This window comes from Polistes fuscatus, unplaced genomic scaffold, assembly GCF_010416935.1.
Source record: "Polistes fuscatus isolate 324 unplaced genomic scaffold, CU_Pfus_HIC Scaffold1, whole genome shotgun sequence".
NCBI classification, from domain to species: Eukaryota; Metazoa; Arthropoda; class Insecta; order Hymenoptera; family Vespidae; genus Polistes; species Polistes fuscatus.
In genome coordinates, this window is record NW_025112997.1 from 15,629,059 (window position 1) to 15,653,481 (window position 24,423).

Sequence of the window (24,423 nt, forward strand, 5' to 3'; positions counted from 1 at the left end):
ATTGATCGTCAATCAAATAATAACATTTTACTTACTATTACATGAAGTAAAAACAATAAATATGTCTATAATATATCCTTATATTTTCATGTATATAAATTTATCTAAATATACGATCAATCGAAATCTATTCAAGAATAAAAAAATGATCGTAAGTATTATTAACGAATATAAAATGTTCTCTACTAGCTCACCCAAGTGATTAAATGTCATGGATGTGATATTGTCATCAACAAAATCACCATATCATCGTGAATATTACTCTACTAACAGTAAGCTATTTGCAAAAATAGCAAGACGAATCATCGTACTTTAACGAGAAAAATGATGACTTATTCTTTACGTTCAAGCTTCTTGGAAAGACGTTCTTCGTCAAATAGAAAAAAAAAATAAGTAACAATATTTTAATATCGTAGAAAAAATAGTTTTCGAATAATATGTTGTAAGGACATCAAAAGAACTAAATTATTAAATCATAACTCGTAATATTCACGAACCATATAGAAGAATTCAGCTCTCTGTCACCGTTCATCTCTAAAAACGCGTGCGCGTGTGTGCGTGTGTGTGTGTACGTATTTATTATTAGATATATGAATATTAATCATCGTTAAATCATATTTGGGAAGTTAACCACGGAGTAGTTTGAGAATCAAATCGACGTAACTTCAAACAAACACAGAGACAAAATACCGATCGTGTTCCATTACAAATGATAATTCATACCGATCGACGTTCATTCGTGTTTATTTACGATGAACTTAAGAAAAAAAAAAAAAAAAAAAAAAAGAAGGAAGGAGAAAAATGAATCGAAAGAAAATCTTTTCAAATTCTCATACCGGATCTTTTCTTCGAACGAATCGATAGAATCGAATAAAAAACGATGATGAAAAAGACAAGATGAGCGTGGGAAAGCAGTACATGAAGGATTTTATTTAAATTGCTCTCGCACGAGACTCATGTTTCGCCGTCTCGAAAGGAATAAATTAATAAAGACGATAACGAATCATTTGTTCAATTATCTTATATTATTATTAAAATTCGCATAACCATAAATAATTACCGATCTCATTATATGACATAAAAGAAACTTTTTGTCGACTTGATTAAAAGTTGCAAAATAAAATTAAAATAAATGAAAATCTCGTACACGTACGTGACAAGCACTAAAAGGATCATAAAAAAGAAAAAAAGAAAGAAAAAAAAAAGAAAAAACAGTGTAGGAGTGACAAGATACAAAGTTAGCAGGTGTAAAATTATTCGATCGAACAAGGAAAGTTAAAAAGATTACTACTCAAGAGAGATAACCTTGGGTGGCCGAAAGAGCGACCTTGATGTGTCAATTGCGCGAGCAATCACCGAATAAGAGAGGTCATCGACTACGTGATCCTTTCGCGTTGATCACGAAACACTTCGAAATCCCGTTCACGTGCTCGATCCAAATGCCAACGATCGGCCAATGATCGAGTAACGATCGTTTCCCACTCCGAATTCCGGGAGACAACATCCTGATCTATGCTTCGATAAATTCAACATTTCTTTACTTTTTATTATTCTTTCTTTCTCATTCTTTCATTGTTTTCTCTTTTATTTCTAATTATAATTTTATCCTTATTTCTATCTCAAATCCTATTTAACGTGTTAATTAAATTTATTAAATATCTAACATCTAGACAGATAAATATTTTCTTCAAATTACAGACATTTAATTATTTCCTTTTTCTTCCTCTCTCTCTCTCTCTCTCTCTCTCTTTGCTATGGACAACGATTTTTTACCATTAATTAAATTTTCAATATCTATTCTGTTCTCTGCAATGTATACCGTTATATCATCAGGCAAGAAAATTTAATATTTATTCCAAGACTAATTCTTTTAAAAATATTACCTTACGTGATTACATGGTAAAGACAGTATTTATTACTTTCGAAATCCCTAGAGAACTAACGAGTTTGTTTTCTTCTTTTCTAAAATTATTTAAAAAAAACGTATTCTTTTAATATCCCCGATGATGTGATGCTAGAATAATGTTAAAAATTAGAATTAGAAAACGTTGATATATAGGAATGACGAACGGTATTAGAACTAGAAAGAAAGAAAAAAAAAACGAAGCAGGAAACTCAACTCGTAAAAATCGTAATTAATTGGGATCGGTCTTCGTCAAAAATTATCTAACGGAGATGTGATGGTCCATCTATCGAAAGGAAATGACATTTGCCATTAGTCAGCGTTTCGAAAAAAAGTTTGAAACTTTGGAACGTTCGATGACCTCGCGAAAACGATGCGTATTTCAGTCTTCGAGGATTTAACTCGTTCTCGCCCACACAGCCATTAAATAATACCATCGACGTTGCTATCAAAATTACCACTAAAAGAGAAAAGACTTGCTTGCAAAAGCCAGAGAAGAACTCTCATTAACGTCTTTCCACTTTCTCGTTGCACCGGTACTAACAACACTGAACTAAATACTTGCCACTGAAGTTTTCGCCTCGTGGAATGGGATCGATTCCGGAGCGGATAGAAATAGTTCTGTCCGGGTAACCTGACTTGATTCGACTTATTTCCCGTGATTACCGCTTCAAATTAGATAAGAAGGATTGAATAAGATAAATGACTCAATCGATTCAAATAACTGTTGGATTAAATGATTTTGAATTTTTCATCGCTTCGAATACAAACCTACCTACCTATTTATATACGTAATTTGCTTAAGTACAACAAATTCTATATTTCTCAGGATCTTTTTTAATTACATTTCCCTCTATATCGTTTACGCAACTAAAATTCTGAATAGAAATAAATTGCAAGTGACGCATTGCATGCTAATTATATAATGTTCATTGCTAAACATCTAACAATGCTGTAATATTTTGTATATTTCTTTTTTATCGTGAAAAATAATAAATGCATATCGTACAAGTAGTTTTACTGAAACGCTGAAAGACTCGTGCATTAGCAAGGCTTAACGAAGTTTCAAGGAAGATCGAATTAACATTTGTACATTCCTCGAAGGCTCTTACGTCTTCTATCATTATGGAAAAACCACGAGATGAGAGCCGGCGCCAAGTGATTGCTATAGCTGATGAATCAGCACGGTTACTTATCTCAGCACAGCATAACGAGAGCGTAACAGAACATAGAAGAAAGAGAGAGAGAGAAACAACTGTACTTTATTTCAACGCCACGCAATCTTTTTCACGAGAACTCAAAAGAGTCACTTTGATTATATGTGTTATTACATTATCACATAACAGTTGAGATTTGCGAACTTATATAAGTCGACATTGTAACCGTGAGACGCGTGAAAAAAAAAAAAACGCCATTGGGCTCGTCAAAGTAAGAATGAATTAGGACTCGTTATGCAGCTAATCATAAGCTTACGATAAGCTCTTCTCGAAATGCGATGTGATATCAAAACGATGACGCGTTTCAACTGATACAATTAACGTCGAGACTCTTTTGAAATTGCATATCTTAGGAAATATAGTTACGAATCTTCTCACGGATCGTTTTACTAACTGCAATATTCACGATTAACATATTAGATTAATTGATCTATTTTTAAATCGAACTAGCTCCTATATTTTATGTAATATATAACATAAATAAACTTGGATTGAAATAATTAAATAGTAAGAAAAAATAGCGTATACACTCAGACTTGTTTTTATTCGGTCCTTGTTTGTCCGATTTTTTTGTATACGGTATCTATATAAAAAAAAAATCCATCAAAGTGCATAATATAAATAAAAAATAATAAAAAGTAAGAAACTTAAAGATTATTTTTACCGTAAGGTTGTCGTAATGTGTCATTAAAAGAAATACAACTAAAAACACCTCAACTTTATCACCATATTATCGAAATGATTAAAGACGAGAACGTAAGTGATAATGACATTGTAAATTACGTAACAAATCCTACTAATGACCAAAAAGAACTCGATTCAATTTCTAGTTACATCGTGAAATTTTCAGTTATATTCTATGTAAGACTTATTTTATGCGTTCCTTATTTGCCCACGCAAAAACAGGTTTGAGTATAATAAAAATTATAATGATTAAAAACAAATTAAGATATAAGTAAACAGTAATATCTCTTGTTTGAATAGCATAATAACAACAGTATTAAAAAGTTATAAAACTATGAATGCATATACTAATATTTGGAATGTCTACAAAATTAGAAACATTGGAATCAAGGAGAGACATCGTGTTTTTGACCAGCAAAAATATATACGTTCAATAAATGTATGTATTCATGCATAAATGAAGGTTAAAATCTACAATTTCTTAAATTACATTATTACATCATTAAAATCGCAATAGCAATTCTTATCTGACATGTTAAACTGTTTAAACTCAACTAGCTTGGCACGGAACTGATATCGAGAAGAAGACATTAGAATATGAAATTCCCCTAACATAAATACACGTCATACTCGATAAAATATAAATATAGTTATATTCCAAATGTATGTGCGATCGAGCACATTATGTATTCTTTTATAGAAAATCTCAAGAAACGTTTTTTCCGTATGTGCTTGTAATTTTCCTATTTATCATGTATGATTCTTAAGAAACATTTATATGCACATTCGTTAGAATTTCCTTATGTAAAATGCAGATCGTTTGAAACGAGAAAAAACGAGAATTAACACATTTGAGAATTTTACTTGTAAACATCTTTTAGTATATTTCCCGACCTATGACACTATGCTTACACAATAAGAATTATGCAAATTAATATCTAAAGAAAATATATATTTAGTCAATATAACAATCGATGTTTGATTCGTTTTTTTATCCATAACAATAAAGAGAATATCAATCGAATCCATGAATATTTATCTTTTACTATTCTGATAAATGAAGATGTAATTATTCTCCTTTGATTTCCTCCTTGAAAAAACTGTAATAAATCATTTTTCTTACGGTAGCAAAAGTCAAGGTGAGTAAACTATTTTTATATCATATCAAGGATATAACTTTGAAACGATTTAATTTAATCAACGTTGAAAAATCAAGAAAATCCGTAAATAACAATCGTATAGCGACATTTTCTACGTTGTATATAATGACGAAATACATTGAAGTCTAACTATATTTTCTTTTTAAATACATGATCGAAACGAGTCAGCAAGTCTGCCGTAGCATTTGAGTCGAGTCTCTTAAGGACCACGTCGACGAAGAAGATCGTAAATTCGCGTCATCGAAGCGTGGATTTAAAACCGGTTACTTCGGTGTACCAACCTCTCGTGTGACCAGCTGGGTTCGATTTTTACCGTAATTCGAGCAAACGTGGTACAAAACAGCAGTATTTATTAGAATCAGTTGAATATTTGTTAAAGTAACAATAAAACAAAGTACATTTGTTTAAAAATTACATATCTATTAATATACTTGGAATATTTTATTAAAAGAAAATTTTTAACTCAAAGTCATCATTGACTAAGAACGTTAAAACAAGTGTATTTTAGTTTAAACAATCCAAGATATTAATAAAGTACATGAGAGTGTTCGATATACCTTAAATGATTATTAATTAATCGAAGAAAATGTATATTGTAGACTAAAAGCACAGAGTATAAAATCGACGTACCTTCCTCTTCGAAATTCTTCGTTAGACTGGCTCGTTGTCCTCTATGAAAGTTCTTTTATTGATTGTTGTTTATATGACTTTCTGAAAGATGTGTACATATAACAAAAATAATATTCATAATAATAAATAGAATTTATTCTTACGGAAAGTCATATAAACAACAATCAATACAAGAACTTTCATAGAGAACAATAAGCTAGTATAACGGTGTATTTTGAAGAAGATGGTACTTTAAACTTATACACGTGCTTTTAGACAACAATATCATTTCCTTTGATTAATTAACAATCGTTTAAAATATGTCGAAAATTTTTGGTTCTATTTTACTCTCTCTCTCTCTCACCCTATCTCTATGCTCCGTCTCTTTCACGTTGTTTCATAAATTTTTGTAGTTATCGTCGTTTTAGAAATTTTACTTCAAAAAATTGCCGAAAATTCAAATAACATTAAAATCAAAGAAGGATGCGCGGATCCTCTTTTTCTGTTTGTGATTGAGGCAACAAAGAAAAGAAGAAAAAAGGATGGTTGACCTATGAAGGCAACTAGCCCCGTTTGAAGAGACCTAAATTTCATCCACTTATACCAACATATATGATTTTAAGGAACGAACATCTTCTGTATATTATTTCGTATATGTTTAATTCGCTTGTTACAAATAAATCTTTCAAATTTAATTTATTAAATATATAATTAATCGTAAACACACTATATCAATAGTTTTCAAGCAAAACTCTAGTAAACGTAACGGTGTATAATTTTAAGATACACTCAATGTATATGTGAAATATATTTAACACTTCAAATATATTAAATTTATTATAGAGAGTGCTTTTTTATTATTATTATAACGCATAATAAATGAAATATGTTAATAAGTACATAAGTGTATGTTAGACATAACATACATATACCTAACTGATAAAAATGAATGAAATTTAATTAAAGTATGTCTATTAAAAATATATCTACCTCCATGTATACATATATTAAAGAAAAATCTACATAAATTATAACTTTCGTTCGATGTGTAGATACTAGTAATAGCTAAATTGCGTATAACAAATCGTTCGATAAATTTTAGTCGGTTATTTCGAATTCAAGGACCATCAAGTTTTTCATTTGGCTCAAGAACGAATAGAAACGAAATAGAGAAATAGAAACAACAGTAATAGTAGTTGGCCGGGTTTATAGCGTACCTTCAGGGGCCTTCAACATTCCACTATTACATTGACACGCCCCTGGATAGACGAGAATTTAAAGGGCAAAGAAAGGACCGATGTGTGTATGCACGCGTGCGCGCACGAATATATTTATTTTTTTGTGTTCAACATTCGTACTATTCCTATTCCTCGTTTTAAACCGCTTCGTCAATCGAAAACAGAAATGAAACGTACTCATTTACTCAATTATGCAATAGATGTATATGTCTGTCTGTTTATTTAAAATTGCAATAAATTATACGTTTTCTAGATATTACTAATCCATTTTCAAATCACTAATACATTTTATTAAATTGTAAGAAGGAAAATAATCATCACTCGATCTACTATATAATTATTTGTTAATTCATTTTTAATCTTTTATAATGGCATGCAACTTTATGGTTGCATGTTCATATGTCGATCTTATTTTTTAATTTTTTTTTTATTTCATAAAATTAATTTCTATGCCATATTGAATTTGATATAGTGGAACTCCCAGTATTCTGTATCGAAAATCTAGTATTTGAACCTTCTACTACTTGCATGCTCCACTATTTATACAATATTATATATCTTTCTTATTTATTTATATTACATTTATTACTAATATTATATTACAAACATTTCATTATCATTTCGTTGTTCTATCACTTTTTCAAATTATTATTACATCATTTTTTCTAAATACAAACTCACATTAACGATCAAAAATAATGTTCTACTATAGAAACATAACTTCATTCGAACAGTTAATGTCTCCTTATTAATTCAGGATATTGCAGATTTATTGTATATACTAAATATAGATTACAATTAGTATAGTTTTACGTTATTTATAATTAGTATTTAAATATAAAAAAAATAAATAATGAAGGATTCACTTTTTTACTTGGTTTTTATTATTACTCTTCTTATAAAATACTATTTTTAGAAGTAATATTGATCGATTAACAAAAAATAATTTTGAGAAAGTCACGTGAGAATTACATTCTCGTATCGATAAAAAGACTAAGAAGTGTGCGTGCACGTTAATTTACAGCTCTCGACATTAGACCTGAGCATAGAACGCGGCTAGTGAGTACACAAAACGTTTCGGAACGGGACACTAATGTCGGCAAATTTTCATAATCAAATATTTTCTCTTGGTACGCGTCATTAAACTAAAGTCGAAGAAGAATACTTAATCGATAGGAAAATTTCAGTTTTTTATTCCTTGGTCGAAAGAGAAGAAAAAAAAATCGTAATTATATGTTCAAAAATAAAAAATTAAATGAATCATCACCTTATCGACTCCTCTAAACATTAATAAACTTTACAATTCATAATTTAATTATTTTTTGTCTAGCAAAAAGTGTTATAATGTGAAAACCTTTAATTATAATGTATATTAGTATAATTATGCAAATAATTAGTTAATTAAATATACCATAAAATTTATCTACCAAGAAACTACCAAATCATTCCATTTTAGACTTACAAACTAAAGAAAATATAAAGTAATATTAATTATACTACTTACTGTTAATAAACCATTAAAACACAATGTAAAATAACAAGAAAAAAGAAAATGTAACGAAATATCCAATAAAAATGAAGATAATTTTTTTCTAGAATAAAAATCTTCGAATTAGATTAACTTATGTTATCCACATAAGTTACCGAACGAAATTTATAGCTATAAATAAGTATTAAAGTTCTCTCCATTGAATCAAATTATCTTTCCTTTTTCCTCAGCTGATTGCATCTATAATATGATATAAACTTTTACGATAATCTCTTATCGTAAAAATAAAAACTATTTTCTCTACGTGGGTGTTCGAGTCGGCCTATTACACAAAACAAAAAGAATGTTAGAGTTTATTGGATCGTTATCACCCAGCAGCAGCTTTCCTTCTCCTCGATTTTCTTGCTTTTTCGAGCTATTAGTATCTATCCCGTCATATATGTAGAATATCTATTAAAGATCGAGTATCTAATCGTGACGCTCCATTTTCCACGTGGAGAGCCATGGTAAAAGAGATCCTTACTGGTTAATATTATAACCGTTAGCAATTACCCTTTCTGTCAGTACTAGCAAGAAAACGAGATACCACTATGCGAACTACGACGCTTGGCCGTTCCACAAATTGTTAACTAATTGTTATCTTTTCATGCTCCCTTACGCGAACACCGCTAAACTCCCGCGGCGCGTGTTTAATGGAAGGTTTCGCGCAAACATTCACTTTCTCGTGTCTATTTATTCCCCCAACCTTTTCTCTTTTTATCTTTCTTATTCCCCCATAATCTTGTTCAAATTCATTCGACGTATATAATTTTCCTTAAGTAAGTTTTACAAATTTCATAATTGTCATTTCGAGAATATAATGTGTATGATAAGTATGTATAATGTAGAAAATCAGTAACGTTTAAAAAACATTTTTAAATACTATCTAACAATATCATAACCATAATCTTGTAGATATATTGGAACAGAATATCCTGAGTATTATCCTTTAAAGAGATTATGATTTTAACGTAAGTCGATTAAAAAAAAAAAAAGAAAAATGTTTGGGAAAAAGATTCGTTAAATATGAAATTTACATCGTAGATAATGAACACATGGATGAATTAAAATGACGAAAGAAAAATTCTTCTCTTGAGAAAATAGTACCATGACGTTATACGATTTTCTAGGAAACTTCAGCGCGACATTAAAATTCTACACGTTGAATATTCTATGCGTACAACGCTTAACCGTTTATAGCCTGCTGGCTAAAGTCGGATAAAATACTATCTCACGAGTTCTCTCGAAGAGAAAAGACTCTGTTCAAACTGACAAGACTATTCTTTAACGATACTCATCTCTAACTGACGTATAAATTATATGCTTTCCATGTCGAATTTCTGTCCTTTTTATCGCAAGAAATTAATTCGCAAGATGTCTCAAACGTATGGGGTTTTTTTTTAGAGATAAAACGTTATTCAATTAATCATCACTCGCAAAATCAAATTTTGACAGTTGAAACATCCCCATGAGAGATTCTTGTCAGAGGCGTCTGGTGTCTTGCCAGAAACGTGTCTCCCATGAGAATAAAAAAAGGAAATATGGAAATGAAATAAGAAAAAAGTATTGAAGAAAATGATAACATTATTTCATTTCAGAACGAATTTACACGTGAATCATACTATGTGAGAAAAAATTATGTTTAATAGATAATGTTTATATTGATAATTAGTTATAACAGATAACATAATATGAATCATTATCATAATATAACAATAATAGGCACATCTACGGAATGTTTATATTTTAATGTATTTTGAATACATTCCCAAAATTGGACTTCTGTTTCTATAAAATTTTCGTATAACAAATGAAATCCTGTAAGAATTCTTATTAATTGCTATTAATTTGTCGTTTATGATACCCATCTATAAATTTATTAAAAAATTGATACTGTGCATGCAAAGTTAGCGTTGCATATGGATATTCATCACTTTCTTTTACTTCTCTGAAAATCTTGTAGTAAAGTATTTTCTGACATAATAATTCTATAAACTTTCTTGACCTACGTGACCTCATTAGCACATCGTATAAGTTTGGTTAAGATCTTTTAGGATAGTCTATATATAGAAATCGTGGTAATGAAAAAATGTATGGATTCATAAATATTTGACAATTGGTCAAGTTAAATTTTCCACATAATAATCACCAGATGTTCGAAATCTTTCGTGTGGGAGACAAAAAGTAAAAGAGAAATATAAGAAAGAAAAAATAGAAAAAAGAAAAAGAAGGGAAGGTTTGTCGGGCGTGGCATTATGTCCGCTTGGAAATTTGTAGAGATATCTTTTTTCGGCACGCGTGTGGGCAGGCGAAAAGAGTACACGTGGCCTCCTCCTTCTACTCCTCCTCGTTATAATTATGTACGCACATACGATCAGAAAAAGAAGAAAAAGAACAATCATATGGTCGCACCAAAGAAAAACGACTACTGCGCGAAGATGCTCTTCTGATTTGGAAAGAAAATGTGATTTATGCGCGCGAATAAACTCGTGCGTCAGGATCCCACGCCGATTAGGCGAACGACCCTAACATCATTCTTAAAAAAAAAAAAGAAAAAGAAAATTTGCATCCAAATGAGACGTTTTTATATATATTTTTTCTAATATTGTCTGGAATACATTATTTCTGAAAAATGATGTATAATAAATATAATCTAACGTTTATGGAATTGACAAATTACAAACTTAACTTTGATAACGCACATATAACTCTTACATGGTACTAGTTAAAGATAAATTTTAAAATATATTACAAACTTTGCTAAAACGTTCATTAGGATAGTTTTCCAGTACTGTACAAGCATAGGTCTAAGTATTACATGTCGACAGTTCGTAAAATAACAAGTGGAGGGAATATAAGAGATCTCGAAGACGATTTGGTAGAGACGAGCTAGAAACCTTTCAAATGCATCCAGTGAAAGTGATACCGTACGTGAAAAAATTAAAGTATTATGTTTCACAAATATCCAACGATCAAGAAAAATTTCATCCGCAACCTTTCTGTTCGTCTTGAAAGTGATGTAAATCCGATACGAGGATACTTAAAGTATCACATGAAAAAAAAAAAGGAAAAAAGAAATTAATCCCTTGCAAAAACATAAGACACATTTGTACGTTTAATTATATTGGTGAAACATATGAGCACGTGTTTTGATCTTTGTATATTTTTAATAATTACTACTAATTTTTTTTTCTAATTTAAATTAAAGTTATTAGAAAAATAATTACAGTTTATATATATATATATTTTTTTTTAGTAACCTTCTATCTAATTCTGATCATGTAATACATCATATAAAGAGTCAAATCAGTACTAGAGATTTTGTTTGTACTGACAAAAAAGGAGAAGAAAAAAAGTAAAGTCGCGCTATTTTATTATATGCCACGAAATTTGGACGTGAACAACAGTAAAAAAAATCAAAATGTAAATTATTAATAAAGAGGCAATTAGCTAGCATACAATTGAACATTAATTCCAAATATTTCATGAAAACAAGAGCGTTAAAGATGAAAAGTACCGCGCGAACGTCTCATTAACTGTCAATAATTATTTAAAGAATATTATAGAAGCAAACACACGTCAAACAACTCGAGAGGTTATAGAAGAGCTCTCTATGATAATCATTCAACAGATATAATATCTTTAATATAAGCTTTAATACCTAAAAATCCGCAATTACTTCTGCATCAATATTAATTATCTAAAACAAAAACAAAAATATATCCATTTTTGTTTAGGTAACTAAGAAGAATCATTTATAAACAAAATTATAAATATTTTCTAAAATTTCTATACTTAAAAGTATTGCATTTTAAACAAGTTTTATTTTTTGCTCATAATGAAATCCTGTAAGGAAATGAACAATATAGATCTGATGGTATTAAAAAAAAAAAGAAAAAAATAAAATAAAATGAGAATCATCATGCTCTCACGTGTGACCTTGTTTATTCTCTCTCTCTCTCTCTTTCTCTCCCTCTTTCTCGTTTTTTCTCTTGACATTTTGGTCTCGATCGAAGTAAGTACAAACAATTTGGACGTTTCAGCGATATGCGAATGCTGACAAAGGCGAGTCAGAAGAGAAGGAAAAATAAGAGACGAACGACCGACCAAGTTCACGGCTAAATTCCATTCTGTTTCCAACTTATTCGCGTCCTTTCATGTCAATTCTCAAAGACGTGGCGTAAACGGTATTAAACATTCTCCGCGCGTATGATGTCTCGTGACGTTACGAAAAACAAAAAGCAATATGTAAGCAAAATTCTTCACTGCTAGTGTGTGCGTGCTCCGCGAGAAATATCTTTGTCAAGTAGAACACATATACATAAATAATGATATCTATTTTTTAAATACCGTAGACGTTAGTAAAACTCATATCATTTGTTAAACATTGAAAGAGTACAAAATTATATGATTAACGATAAAATAAAATAATGAAAAATATTATAGCACGATTATACCATCCAAATCAAAACAATGTTCGTGAATTTAAAAAGAAAAAAATGTTGCACATATTTATTAATTAATAAAAATAATTATGCATAAATACATGATTTTAATACTATGAGTAAATACAAATACCGAAAAAAGAAAATGCAGTTATTGCTACATTAATTGTAAGTGAGATAAGAATTAATATCAAGTGAACTTTAACTCTTTAAAATGAAAAATCGAAAAATAACAAACAATACAAATTAACAGCGCCATTTTTCTTTTCTAACATTTTATTCGAACAAAACTATTCGAATAAATTCGTACATTTAATATTTCAATCATCCGTCTATCGTTCAATGATAAATTATTTATTCTAATTACATCAGCCTACATAAAAGCGATTATTATCCAGGTAAGCTAATAATAGTTAAAGCCTATTTATGAATATTATATTCAAAGCTTTATGAGCTCGAAGAACGTTATGACAACTGTAGAAGTACTCTTATGGTGATTATTAATAAACTCCGCATTAAGAGACGTTTAGGTAAGCCAAGAAGCAGTCGTACATTTAATCCAAGCAACCATTTGTTCCACGAGAAACGTCTTTTGAACTAACTTCTAATTACAAGTGAGCCATGCGGAAGTGGCTGTGCCTAAACACACAAGCAAATAACAGAAAGCGTTACGCTTGAGTATCCTCAAAAGATGGAACGAAAGCAAAGGAAAGAAATCTATGAGATTATATTAACTTAAGATTAGAAAGTAACCTTTTGATAGATTTAGGAAAAATCCGAAATTTTTTCAACCAACAAAACAATAATGCGAACATGAAAAAACAAACGAAAAAGTTCACATTGTTGTAAGATAAAAATTCATAATAGATAACTATCTAAAGATAATAAATATTAATAAGAAATAACATTAACGCTCGTACCAACCAATTTATTCACAATTAATTTAACTTAGAAAAACTTCAATCCACTCACGAATAATATTACCCTGTAATAATCAAAAATAAAAGAAACAGTAATGGGAAAAAGGAAATTAATCGTAACTGCATCCTATCATAACTAACAAAATGTGAATGTCAACACGGTAAAAGAAATAAAAACGTGTTCATATACATAACATACTCGACACGCTATCTTATCACATATAGGACGACGCACGCACGCACGCACATGTATATGTTTCCGGTCATCGACACGCGGTTGTTACTTCACGAGGAGAATGTTGTCCCTACTAATCAAAGTTACAGTAGCAATTTCTGATTTCGTATGAGGGTAGTCCTTACTTTGTAAAGTGCAGCTTAGTTCACGAGAAAAAAAAAGGAATGAGAAAAGAAGAGAAAAAAAGATAATAAAAATCTCAAAGAAACGAAGCACGGGGTAACATAACCTTGTTTTGTAGTCGTTGAATTACATTGTCGAAAAACAAAAAATTTGATCACTAACCTGCATACTATCCGCCGAAATAATTTCCCCACCGAATTTTCGAGCTAATTCAATTCCAAGTTTTGATTTTCCTGAACCAGTTGAGCCCAAAATCACTAACAACGGCACTCGCGACATTTTCATTTCACTGTCCTTGTACATCTTTCTATCTCGCTCGCTGCGCATGCGCGTCTGCAGACCAAGCGCTCCATACGATTCCACTCGTTCCGTTTATCCGACACTCGATGGCACGCGCGCTTCTTTTCAAATTCATGTATAACATTGTCCCACGTATATAGGTATTTTAAACTCATATTATGTTTATAATTATTATGTATCGTATTTTTGCTAAGTAAAACAATCAATGATATAAAAGATTCATCGTATAATGCATAATAAAACGGCATTTTTATTCATTTTTCAATTCGGTAAATTTCAAATAAAAAAATAAATATTTTAAGTAACATTTTAAAGAATATTATTAATCAAATTAATCTTTAATTCAAAATATTTTTTAATAATATAAATTTGACAGTTATTCATTTTTAATTAGCCATATTATGTCAAATGATTGTTTATAAGTTAAAATTGATATTTAAAAAAATTCTCTTTATAGTTTCGATATCAAAATTTTTCATTTACTAAACTAAATGGACCATGAAGTTTATATGCGAACGACAGAAAAATGTTACGTAAGGTAATAATAAAATAAAAATATAATATTAAATAGAAGTGTAACACCAAGACTTCTATAAATTCTGATTATATAATAGAGTGAATTTTACATTCTCATAAAATGACGTTAGATCATATTACGTATGTATATACAGTATACACGTATCTCGATTTGAGTCATTAAACACCCACGAGAATTACAAAAGCGACTAGTTTAGCACACCTCTTACGATAAATGCTAGACCAAGTTCTATGACACAATGTTCGATATTAAGGATGTAATTTGTGTAAACAAATACATTTTAACCCTTATTTCATCACTACAAATTTATATATATAAGACTTACAATTAATAACAATAATTATACGAATCATGAATGGAACAAATAAAGTTGAATAAAAAATTAATTTCTTGTTATATTATATATAAAAGCTTATTTCAACCTTATTTCAAATTTCGTCGTTTCATTATTATAAAAATTTTGAAGACATTCTAAAAATCTTGAAAGTTATTTATAATAATTTGCCGAAAATCTATGGTTGTTCTAATATACACTTTAAAGAAGCATATGTCGTGATTGAAATGATTCGTTTCAGAAATAAACTAGACTCAACACATTCTCATGCCACGTCATCGATGACTTTGCTTACAGTCTATCTATCTATGACTATGTCTATGCCTATATCTATATCTATGTGTATGTCTATGCTTATTTCTACTTTTATCTCTCCCATACTATTCAAATCCAGTGGAAATAATTACATTTCCAACGACATACGTTATGCCTGAATCACGGAAATTGCAAAAAACGATACACGTGCAGATAAATGACCTTAGGGATCAGTTGCATGCGTTTACTCGAAGTCATCAAAAGTTCATTTTTTATAGATAATTTTTTTGTATATATGTATATGAATACGTGATATATATACAAAGAATAGAACGAGCATATATTTTTAAATAAATCTTTATTTAACTTATATATATATATATAAAATATTGCCAGACACAATCACATTTTTAACACGATATTACAAATTGCATTTCGATATGTGTTTTATTTTTCACTCATATTTTATTTCTTTCTCGCCTCCGATGATAAATAAATGGATCGATAAATGCCGGCAAACAATTTAAACGAATTTGAATTACAGCTCGCAATTATCACCAGATTACATCACGATTAACGACGAACGTTTAACGACTTTATCTGCTCGAAAAAATTATTCGAGGGAAAATCCAATGAATTTTTATAGCATTGTTATGGGATACAACAAATCGTACTAGATTTCTTGGCAACGTGTCAAAACATTTGCAACGTAGTTATAAACTGATTTACGTTCGTTCGAAAGATAAATGATCGATTTCCGATTTTACCGATTTTCTCGCGAACGATGTGCCGTAATTTAATTATAGAGAGCCCTGAGTGAATCAGTCACCGTGGCGCGTACAAAAATACGTTCATAGGATATATGCATGTACATGTATTTCGAGAGGAAGGGAACGCGATCGAAATAATCGTGAATTCGTTCCGCCATGAACGAAACCGTCGGCCGGACGCTTTATGCAAGACGTTTTAATTATCATCGCACTTTTAGTCACGCGAGCTGAATATCAATTATCCTCCTACTAGTAAAGTATTCGGCGTTTAATATTTTACTGATCGAAATGTCGTCCTCGTGTATAAAACGGTTCGTTCGGTTAAAACAGCTTTCAGAAAAGTTCCCTCGATAAAAGTTATACTTTTCGTAAAGTTTTGACATGAACGAAGACAAACTCGGCATATCACCGAAGTACAACGCGATGGTGGAATGATAACGAACCCCTCATGTTCGCAACTATTTCTTTCACGTCTCTCCTCCTTTTTTCCTCGAACGATCAATCGTGATTCTAATGAGTTTTCTACTACGTGAATAAATGAACAAGTTAGAACGGTGAAGTAATAATTGGTCGAATATTTTACTAATTGACTTGAATTAATTATGCAATTTAAAAAGAAATGATTTACATTATATTTCAAAAATAGTAAATATAATAGTTACATAATATAAAAACACACACACACATATACAATAAACACAATTTTATATACGTATATAAATGAATTACAATATGGAGATAATATAAAACGATATAGGGTTTTAAAATGTCACGTAACATAGCATGTTATTAAAAGTCAGGGTCAAAGAAATCCGTGAATGGCATAAGATTCTACCGCTAAAAACATTTGGATTAGTGAACGATGAGATAAGAAAAGCCAACGCAACTGCAAGTGCCACGTAACAGACTGATTATTCTATCAGTCATTGCCCTCGTACTTTCGAAATCTCATTGGCGTATCTCTGATCTATCGAATTATCTCTTACCGGAGTCGATGAAGGCTATCTATTCAGCATCTTTCGCAACTTCTGTTAGATAAGATAGGTGTTTTCCTTTATCGTTATTCAGGTCAGTATATATATATATATATAAATCGCGCGAAGCGTGAAACGATTTTGCTATTCGTTTCTGTCCTTTTATCCTTCGACTTTCTAATGATGATAAAAAACATTTCTTTATAATAACGACTAAAAATAAGTTTATTCTTTATAATAATTATAATTATAATAATAACAATAATAATGATAATAATAATAATAATAATAATAATAATAATAATAATAATATTTATAATAATGATAATACGAGACAATTTTTACAAAAGTTACCATCGTTTGTCACAAATTTATTCGAAAATAATTTTATAGTACGTTTAAAGTAATTTGGCAAGACATTTACAAGATGCAAATCAGACAACGTCCGTAATAGATCGTAAGACGATGAACGATCGTGACAGACGTTGTGCGCTAAATTTACGCCTAACAAAGGTTGCGTCGTTGCTCGATTCCATCGAAGAAATGTATGTACGTAAATATAGAAGTACTCAGAAGATGTGTGATGCTCGTCGTTCAATTTTACTAGCAATGACGAAATGACGATGGCCTAGCCCTCTGCTTTCTATAATTTTCACATTTAATCGCCTAATCGCGGTACGAACCGAACTAAAGAACTTCTACGAGAGTAGAGTAGAGATATAGAAAAGAAAAGAAAATAGAAAAGAAGAACGATAAAAAATGAATAAATAGAATTTATTACAGAATTCGAGAGTGATAATTTTAGTTTAATCGTCAATTCTTTGTCTCTTCGATCATCGTATATTACTTTTATTATCTGCAATATCATCCTACTCATTATACAAACCGTCATTAAAGTTCTCTCGTTGGTCAGGCACTTCAATATTGCGCTCGTTGCATCCACAGCAGTGTTACATCCATCTTTACGATGTGGAATTAATTTAACCGCCGAAATAAAGGCTCGTTGGGTCGTTGATCTTACAGCGAAACGTCGTAACTAAATATTCTTAAATGAGGACCTACGCCCATACTCCTACGTAAATATATACATAGATATGTCAGCGTTACTTTATGAAATCCGCTAATTCGTGAAATGACTAGCTAAATCTCGAAATAACTGTACTAACCTGTTTAAATATGAAAGAAAGGAAAATTACATCCGATAGAACAGCATGACTAACAGTTTTTAAAGTACGGAAACAGATAAAAACAGATAATTATGAGCATTGATGTAAAAAGAAAAGCAGACTTTAAAGACGGATCAAATTTCAATCTCATACTTTAACTGCTCGCCTCTTGTGAATTTATATATAACCTCGTTATTTCCTAAAACTACTAATTTTAGTATACAATAAATGTCTTTTCATATGTTTTTCTCAAAAACGTCTAATTATTCCTGGTAAAACCTTGGGTTTCCACAAAATTTAACTGAATTGTATAATTTAACACTGATCTCTCTCTCTATATATATATTTAAATAGAAAAAAGGCAAATTACTATAAAATTCAATCAACTAGTTTCTACTGAATTGATAAATGAATAGTAGACTGTTATTAATAAAGATTTACTTATATACATGAACCGTTTATTTTGAAAGTGACTTAAGTCCACTTTAATATTTTGTTGTCGTTGATCGTAATATCATCTACAACTGGAAGTTAATTGTCATAAAAAACATTTCGCGGAAAAAATAAAAAGTGAACTTAGGTCGCTATCAAAATGAACGGCTCAGTTATATTATGTCGCATGATCGATGAATTCCCTGAAATTACAATAATATTAATTAAGTGGGATTGATATAAGGTTATAAAATGTTGGTAAAACAAATAATTATGAGATAATGCAAATTAAATGATATAGAGTACTTTATTCATATAATAAGATAATTTGAAATATAAACATGAAGGAACTGTCTTACTCTCTTTCCAGAAAAAAAGTAATATTATAGAATCTTGCTTTTTCTCTGTCTCTCTCTCTCTCTCTCTCTCTCACTCACTCTCTCTTCTCAATCCTTACGCTTTCTGATTTTTAAACGAAATCTATAATAGTGATTATAGTAGTAATAATAATTGAACGTCCTTTTCAACGAACTCTTTCGTTAAAAAAGATCGCGTTATAAGATCTTCAGAAAGGTCAGAAAGATCGGCGAATAAACGAACGGCCATACAATTCCTTCAACCCCAATCTTAATATAAAATTTGATTTTGCATAAACAAAAAACGATATATATATTTTTTACTATGTGTCTCTTCTCTTTTTGGTTTATCCGCGATTTTCCTTTAAAACGAATTTCGAAGTTTTTACGCATTGTCGCATGCGATCATATAACGAGGAACGTCGATAACAACGAAAAAAATTCCTTTATTTCTTTTTTTTCTATCTTTTTTTTTTGTTTGTTTTGTTTTACTTGTAAGTACAACAGAATTGTCATATGTCTTTCATTCAGTTTTTAGCTTATTATAATATATGGTACAACAAACAAGCAATTATTTCCCATTTTTCCTCTTGCTTTTTATCTTCTTTTTTTATTATCACCTACCATTCGACCTATACATTTTTCTAATCCATCCTACAAAAAACGGCGAGGGCTGTATATAATGTAGATATAGTGAGTGTAGAGATATAAATATTACTTCTAAATATTATTAACTTCTTGCATAAATATTACTTCTCCATTTATTATAACTATAAGTATGTATATGTATATATATATAACTATATATATAGTTATATATATATAATTATTTATACTCTCAGCAATCATGAACTGTGCCTCAATCGACCGATTCCATTTAATCTGTTTGCGCTTGTGCCTATTTATTAGATTATTATTATCATTAGTTATGTGTATAATATCGGTAGCAATTGTACAAGGGTGATTTTGTAGGCTGTTTCTGAAACCTCCGCTCGAAATACTCCAAACGAACACAAATTATCGTAAATTTACTCGTGAAAGGAAGAAAAAATTACAAAAAAGAAGAAAAAAAAAAAAAGAAAAATAACAATCCTTGGTTGTATCGATTGGAATAAATCGTGGGACGATATTCAGTGGAATCATATTAAATTCTATTTTAATTTTTAATTTAACAATTTTCGAGGTATAGGTACAATGAATGCGGGATCGACGCGTTCGAGCCCTCTCGAAAGTCCTACACCGTGCGCCATGTCAAAAAGTTAAAAAAAAATAAAAAGGACAAATATTGTAAAATGGCTATAAAAGCGGCGATACATGCTCTAGCAGTTCGGTAATATTCCAATGAAAAATTCTTTTCTTTACTTTACCAGACTAACGAGGCGCAAACGAAACGACGCGATCCCTTTTATTTAAAGCGGCTAAGTCTCTGTGGTGCTCGCGTTCTCTTTTTCTCACGACAAAAAATCACACGGCTTCTTCGTACGCCGATCATGCATACGAGTTACTGCAGTAAAGCAAAAAAAAAAAAAAAAACAAAAAAAAAGAAGAAAAAGAAAAAGGGAAAGAATCATTCGGAATAGCCGAAATACGTTTTGCGAATAAGCAAGCGTTGATTATGATAATGAGGAAAGAAAAATGAATAAGTAAACGGTTTACTATTTTTATTTCGTGTAATTTCTCGTCGTCAAGTGAACGTCAATATATTTATTGCATTTTTCATTTTTAGAACGGGTTTTTCTTGCAAAAATAAGAGATTCTATCGATCTACCTGTATGTATATAATACATATACATGTATATCGCAGTTAAAAAATCCATGTGCCTGGGTAATCGTACGCTATATATATAACGTTATTATTTAATTATTTATATTTACCATCCGCTGTAGAAGTAAATTCGTATTCGCTCTCTCTCTCTCGCTCTCTCGCTCTCTCTCTCTCCCTCTCACTCACTCTCTTTCTTTCTCTCTCTATCGCTACCTCACGCTTTTCCTTAAAAGTTTTCCATTTTGTTGATGTCATATAAATATTCAACTATTTTTCGCCGTAGAAAAGTTCTATTTTTTTCTTGATTTCTTTTTATTTATTTTATTTTCTTTTTTTCGTTTATTTATTTATCGCTTACAATTTATCTCAGTAGCAACGTCATATAAAAATAAAGGGACAAATAAAAAATATTGTTTTGCTCTGAATAAAAAACCTAATGTTACGTGAACAATCGTCATTAATCGAATATCGAGCGTTCCTTCGCAAAATCGATAAATTTTTGCTCGACGACTAATAATTTTTATTTGCCTTCCACCCCTATTTTTCCTTTATTACTTCTCTTACGTTCCTTCATCATTTTAACTTTAATTAAAGTCCAGAACAACTATACACAGTTTCGTATAGCAAACTATATATTTATTTATATACACTTTTTATAAAACTCTATCATTCTTAAAAAAATGTTTTTTGTTTTATTTTATTATTTTTTTTTTGTCGTTTAATTTCTTATTAGCCCCGCGTGCGAAGCACTCATCATCGCAACCATCCACCTCTGCTTTCTTAATTGAAAACAAGTAAAAAAGAAGATGAAGAATAATATCCGCCTACGACGTACGCGGGTCGGGAGTAACGGGGTATACATAGAGGCATATGTGTGTGTGTATGTTGTGTATGATACACGTTTTATACAACAAAAAAAAAAAAAGAACAAAAATCGTAAGATTCGTTTCCACAAGTTTAATAATGTCGTTTCAACTAAAAATTTCAGATTCTCTCGGAAAGAAGATACGAAAAAAAATAAAAAGTAAACGATAAAGTGGAAGGATTTACGTCCAACTTCTCTAAAGGAGAAGAAAAACTTCTCAGCTGTTAGATAATGCATCCGGTACGAAATAAGTCAATGAGATAACGTAAAGAAAAAATAAAAATAAATTAAAGGCCGATTAGCCTCGTCTTGTTAGATACGATTAGTAAAAATTCAAAAACGACAAACGAAAATAAAAATGAATCATAAGCGACTATGGAAACGAATCCTAACGAGTCATGTATGATAGATATCTATCATAGAATCGTATCTATAGCATATATATCTATTGTAATTTATCGAAATCATGGGAAACATCATTGCCGTTCTGTATTATTACTTTTAATCGCTAACGGCAATAATAATTTCCTTTATCGCTATCCGATTTTAATTCTAAACCAATGCTCACGTCGTTGTTCAAACGCGCTTAACTTTCTTACCGCCTCCGTCTCTCATTACAATAATCTATTATTATTAATATTTAAAATGTCTATATAACTAGCAGGTACGTTTTCTATTCTTTCAAGACACCAGCGGATCAGGGGATCCATATCCTGAGGTATGAGAAAATTGATGATGTTCTTAACAAGTTTTGTATAAATGTATACAATTTTTTTCTTTATCGTTTAAAAATCGAATCAGAAAAAAAATAATGCGTGGAAATTATAGAGCGAAGAAACGGAAACGGTTTCACGTTACTTATCGTAGTATTCTTTTTCTTCATACAATTTTCATTTTCCTAAACAACGCTTCGATCTCTATCAAAAGAAAAAATGATTATTACACTTTTATTATATTTCGTATATATATATAAAAAACAAAAACAGAAAGATTTATAAACGAAATCATCACATCCGCTTTTTTCCTATTTTATATATATATAATAATAAACTTGTAATTTATTTTAAGAGAAATCGAAAAATACGAAAATCCTTATCGATACGATTATAAACACTTGCTCGGGAAATCTATCGACGCGTCCACGAATAAAATAGCCATATAAACTATTTTATGCATTTTTATTTTTTATTTTTTCTTTTTACTCTTTTTTTTTCTTTTTTTTTTCTTTTTTTTTACTGAAATATTAAAAAAGGAGAATATTTATTTAGTTCCTGGGATAAATCACGTGGACGCATCGAAGATCACTAATTAAAATTCAAATTGTTATGAATGAGAGAGAAAAGAAAAATAGATACATATGTCTATACATTATGTTGTCAAAAGCAAAAAAAAAGAAATATATGAAATAATGATAAAACATCCCCCAAAATCCGCCAGAATAAACTCACTTACTCTCCCTCTCTTACAATATCTCTCTCTCTCTCTCATACTCCCTCACTCTCTCATTCACTCCCTTTCTTTCTCTCTTTCTCTCTGAGCAAAATCCGTTGAAGAAGTTTTTGCTAAGAGAAGGCCTAAAACTCCAGTCGATTAAAAAAATAAAGAAAAAGGGACTAATAATATAATAATAATAATAATAATAAGAATAAGAATAAGAATAATATTAATATTAATATTAATATTTATAATAATAATAATAATAATAATAATAATAATAATAATAATAATAATATAAATAATAATAATAATAATAATAATAATAATAATAGTAAGGATAAGAATAAGAGGAAAAAGAAGAGGAAGAACAAAGAAGGGAAGAGAGAAAAATACACCCGACAATATACAACGAACTCTCGTCCCTTTCATATCCCTTTTACTTCGCCTTCCTTTCTCCCGTGATTTGGCACGATACAGAGAACTCACAGGCCGAACGCACGAGCGAGTGAAGAAAAGGAAAAAGACGAGGAAATAAATGTAAGAAGAAAATAAAGGGCAAAGAAAGAAAGGGCATCACCGAAACGAAAATAAACGTTAAAGGTTATCTATATCTAAAAAAAAAATAATAGACGACCACTATTGCGAGGTATACATATCGAGTTTCCTGTAATCGTATCCTATATATATATATATTTATGTATATATGTATGTATGCACGTATGTACATAATTTACAGCATGTGTTATATATGTGTTAGTGTCCCTCTCTTTCCCTATCTCTGTATGTTGTATGTATCTTCTTGTGTGTGTGCGCGCGCGTTAAAGTGTATGTATGTGTGTATGTATGTATATATGTATATTCGTCATTTCCATGTAAAGAACAAAATCTTTTGCTTTATTGAAAATAAAGAAAAGATTTTATTCGTTGATCCAAGAAAAGTTAGATGAGAGAAATTTGTCAGCAGAAATAGTTAGATAGGATTTTCCAAGATAGGAAAAATCATCGTTTACGCGTGGAACTTGTGGAAGAAGAAACGAGAAAGATGGACGCAGAAGGCAGAGCAATTATCGTTACTTTCTTTTATATATATATATATATATAAAACACTTTAGAATGCAAAGCGAATGTAAGAGAATATAAAATAAATTACTTCGAAGAATCATATTGTG

The 24,423-nt window shown here is 30.1% G+C and overlaps 1 protein-coding gene across 1 annotated transcript in view; it reads right to left on the bottom strand.

The window, feature by feature from the left end:
* Positions 1–14,378, bottom strand: part of LOC122522197 (tRNA dimethylallyltransferase) — an 85,669-nt gene extending 71,291 nt beyond the window's left edge. Inside the window, exon 1 of the mRNA XM_043643044.1 lies at positions 14,225–14,378. Coding sequence (XP_043498979.1) covers positions 14,225–14,365 — 141 coding nt within the window. The 5' untranslated portion in view covers positions 14,366–14,378. The remainder of the gene's footprint in view (positions 1–14,224) is intronic.
* Between the last annotated feature and the right edge of the window lie 10,045 nt (positions 14,379–24,423).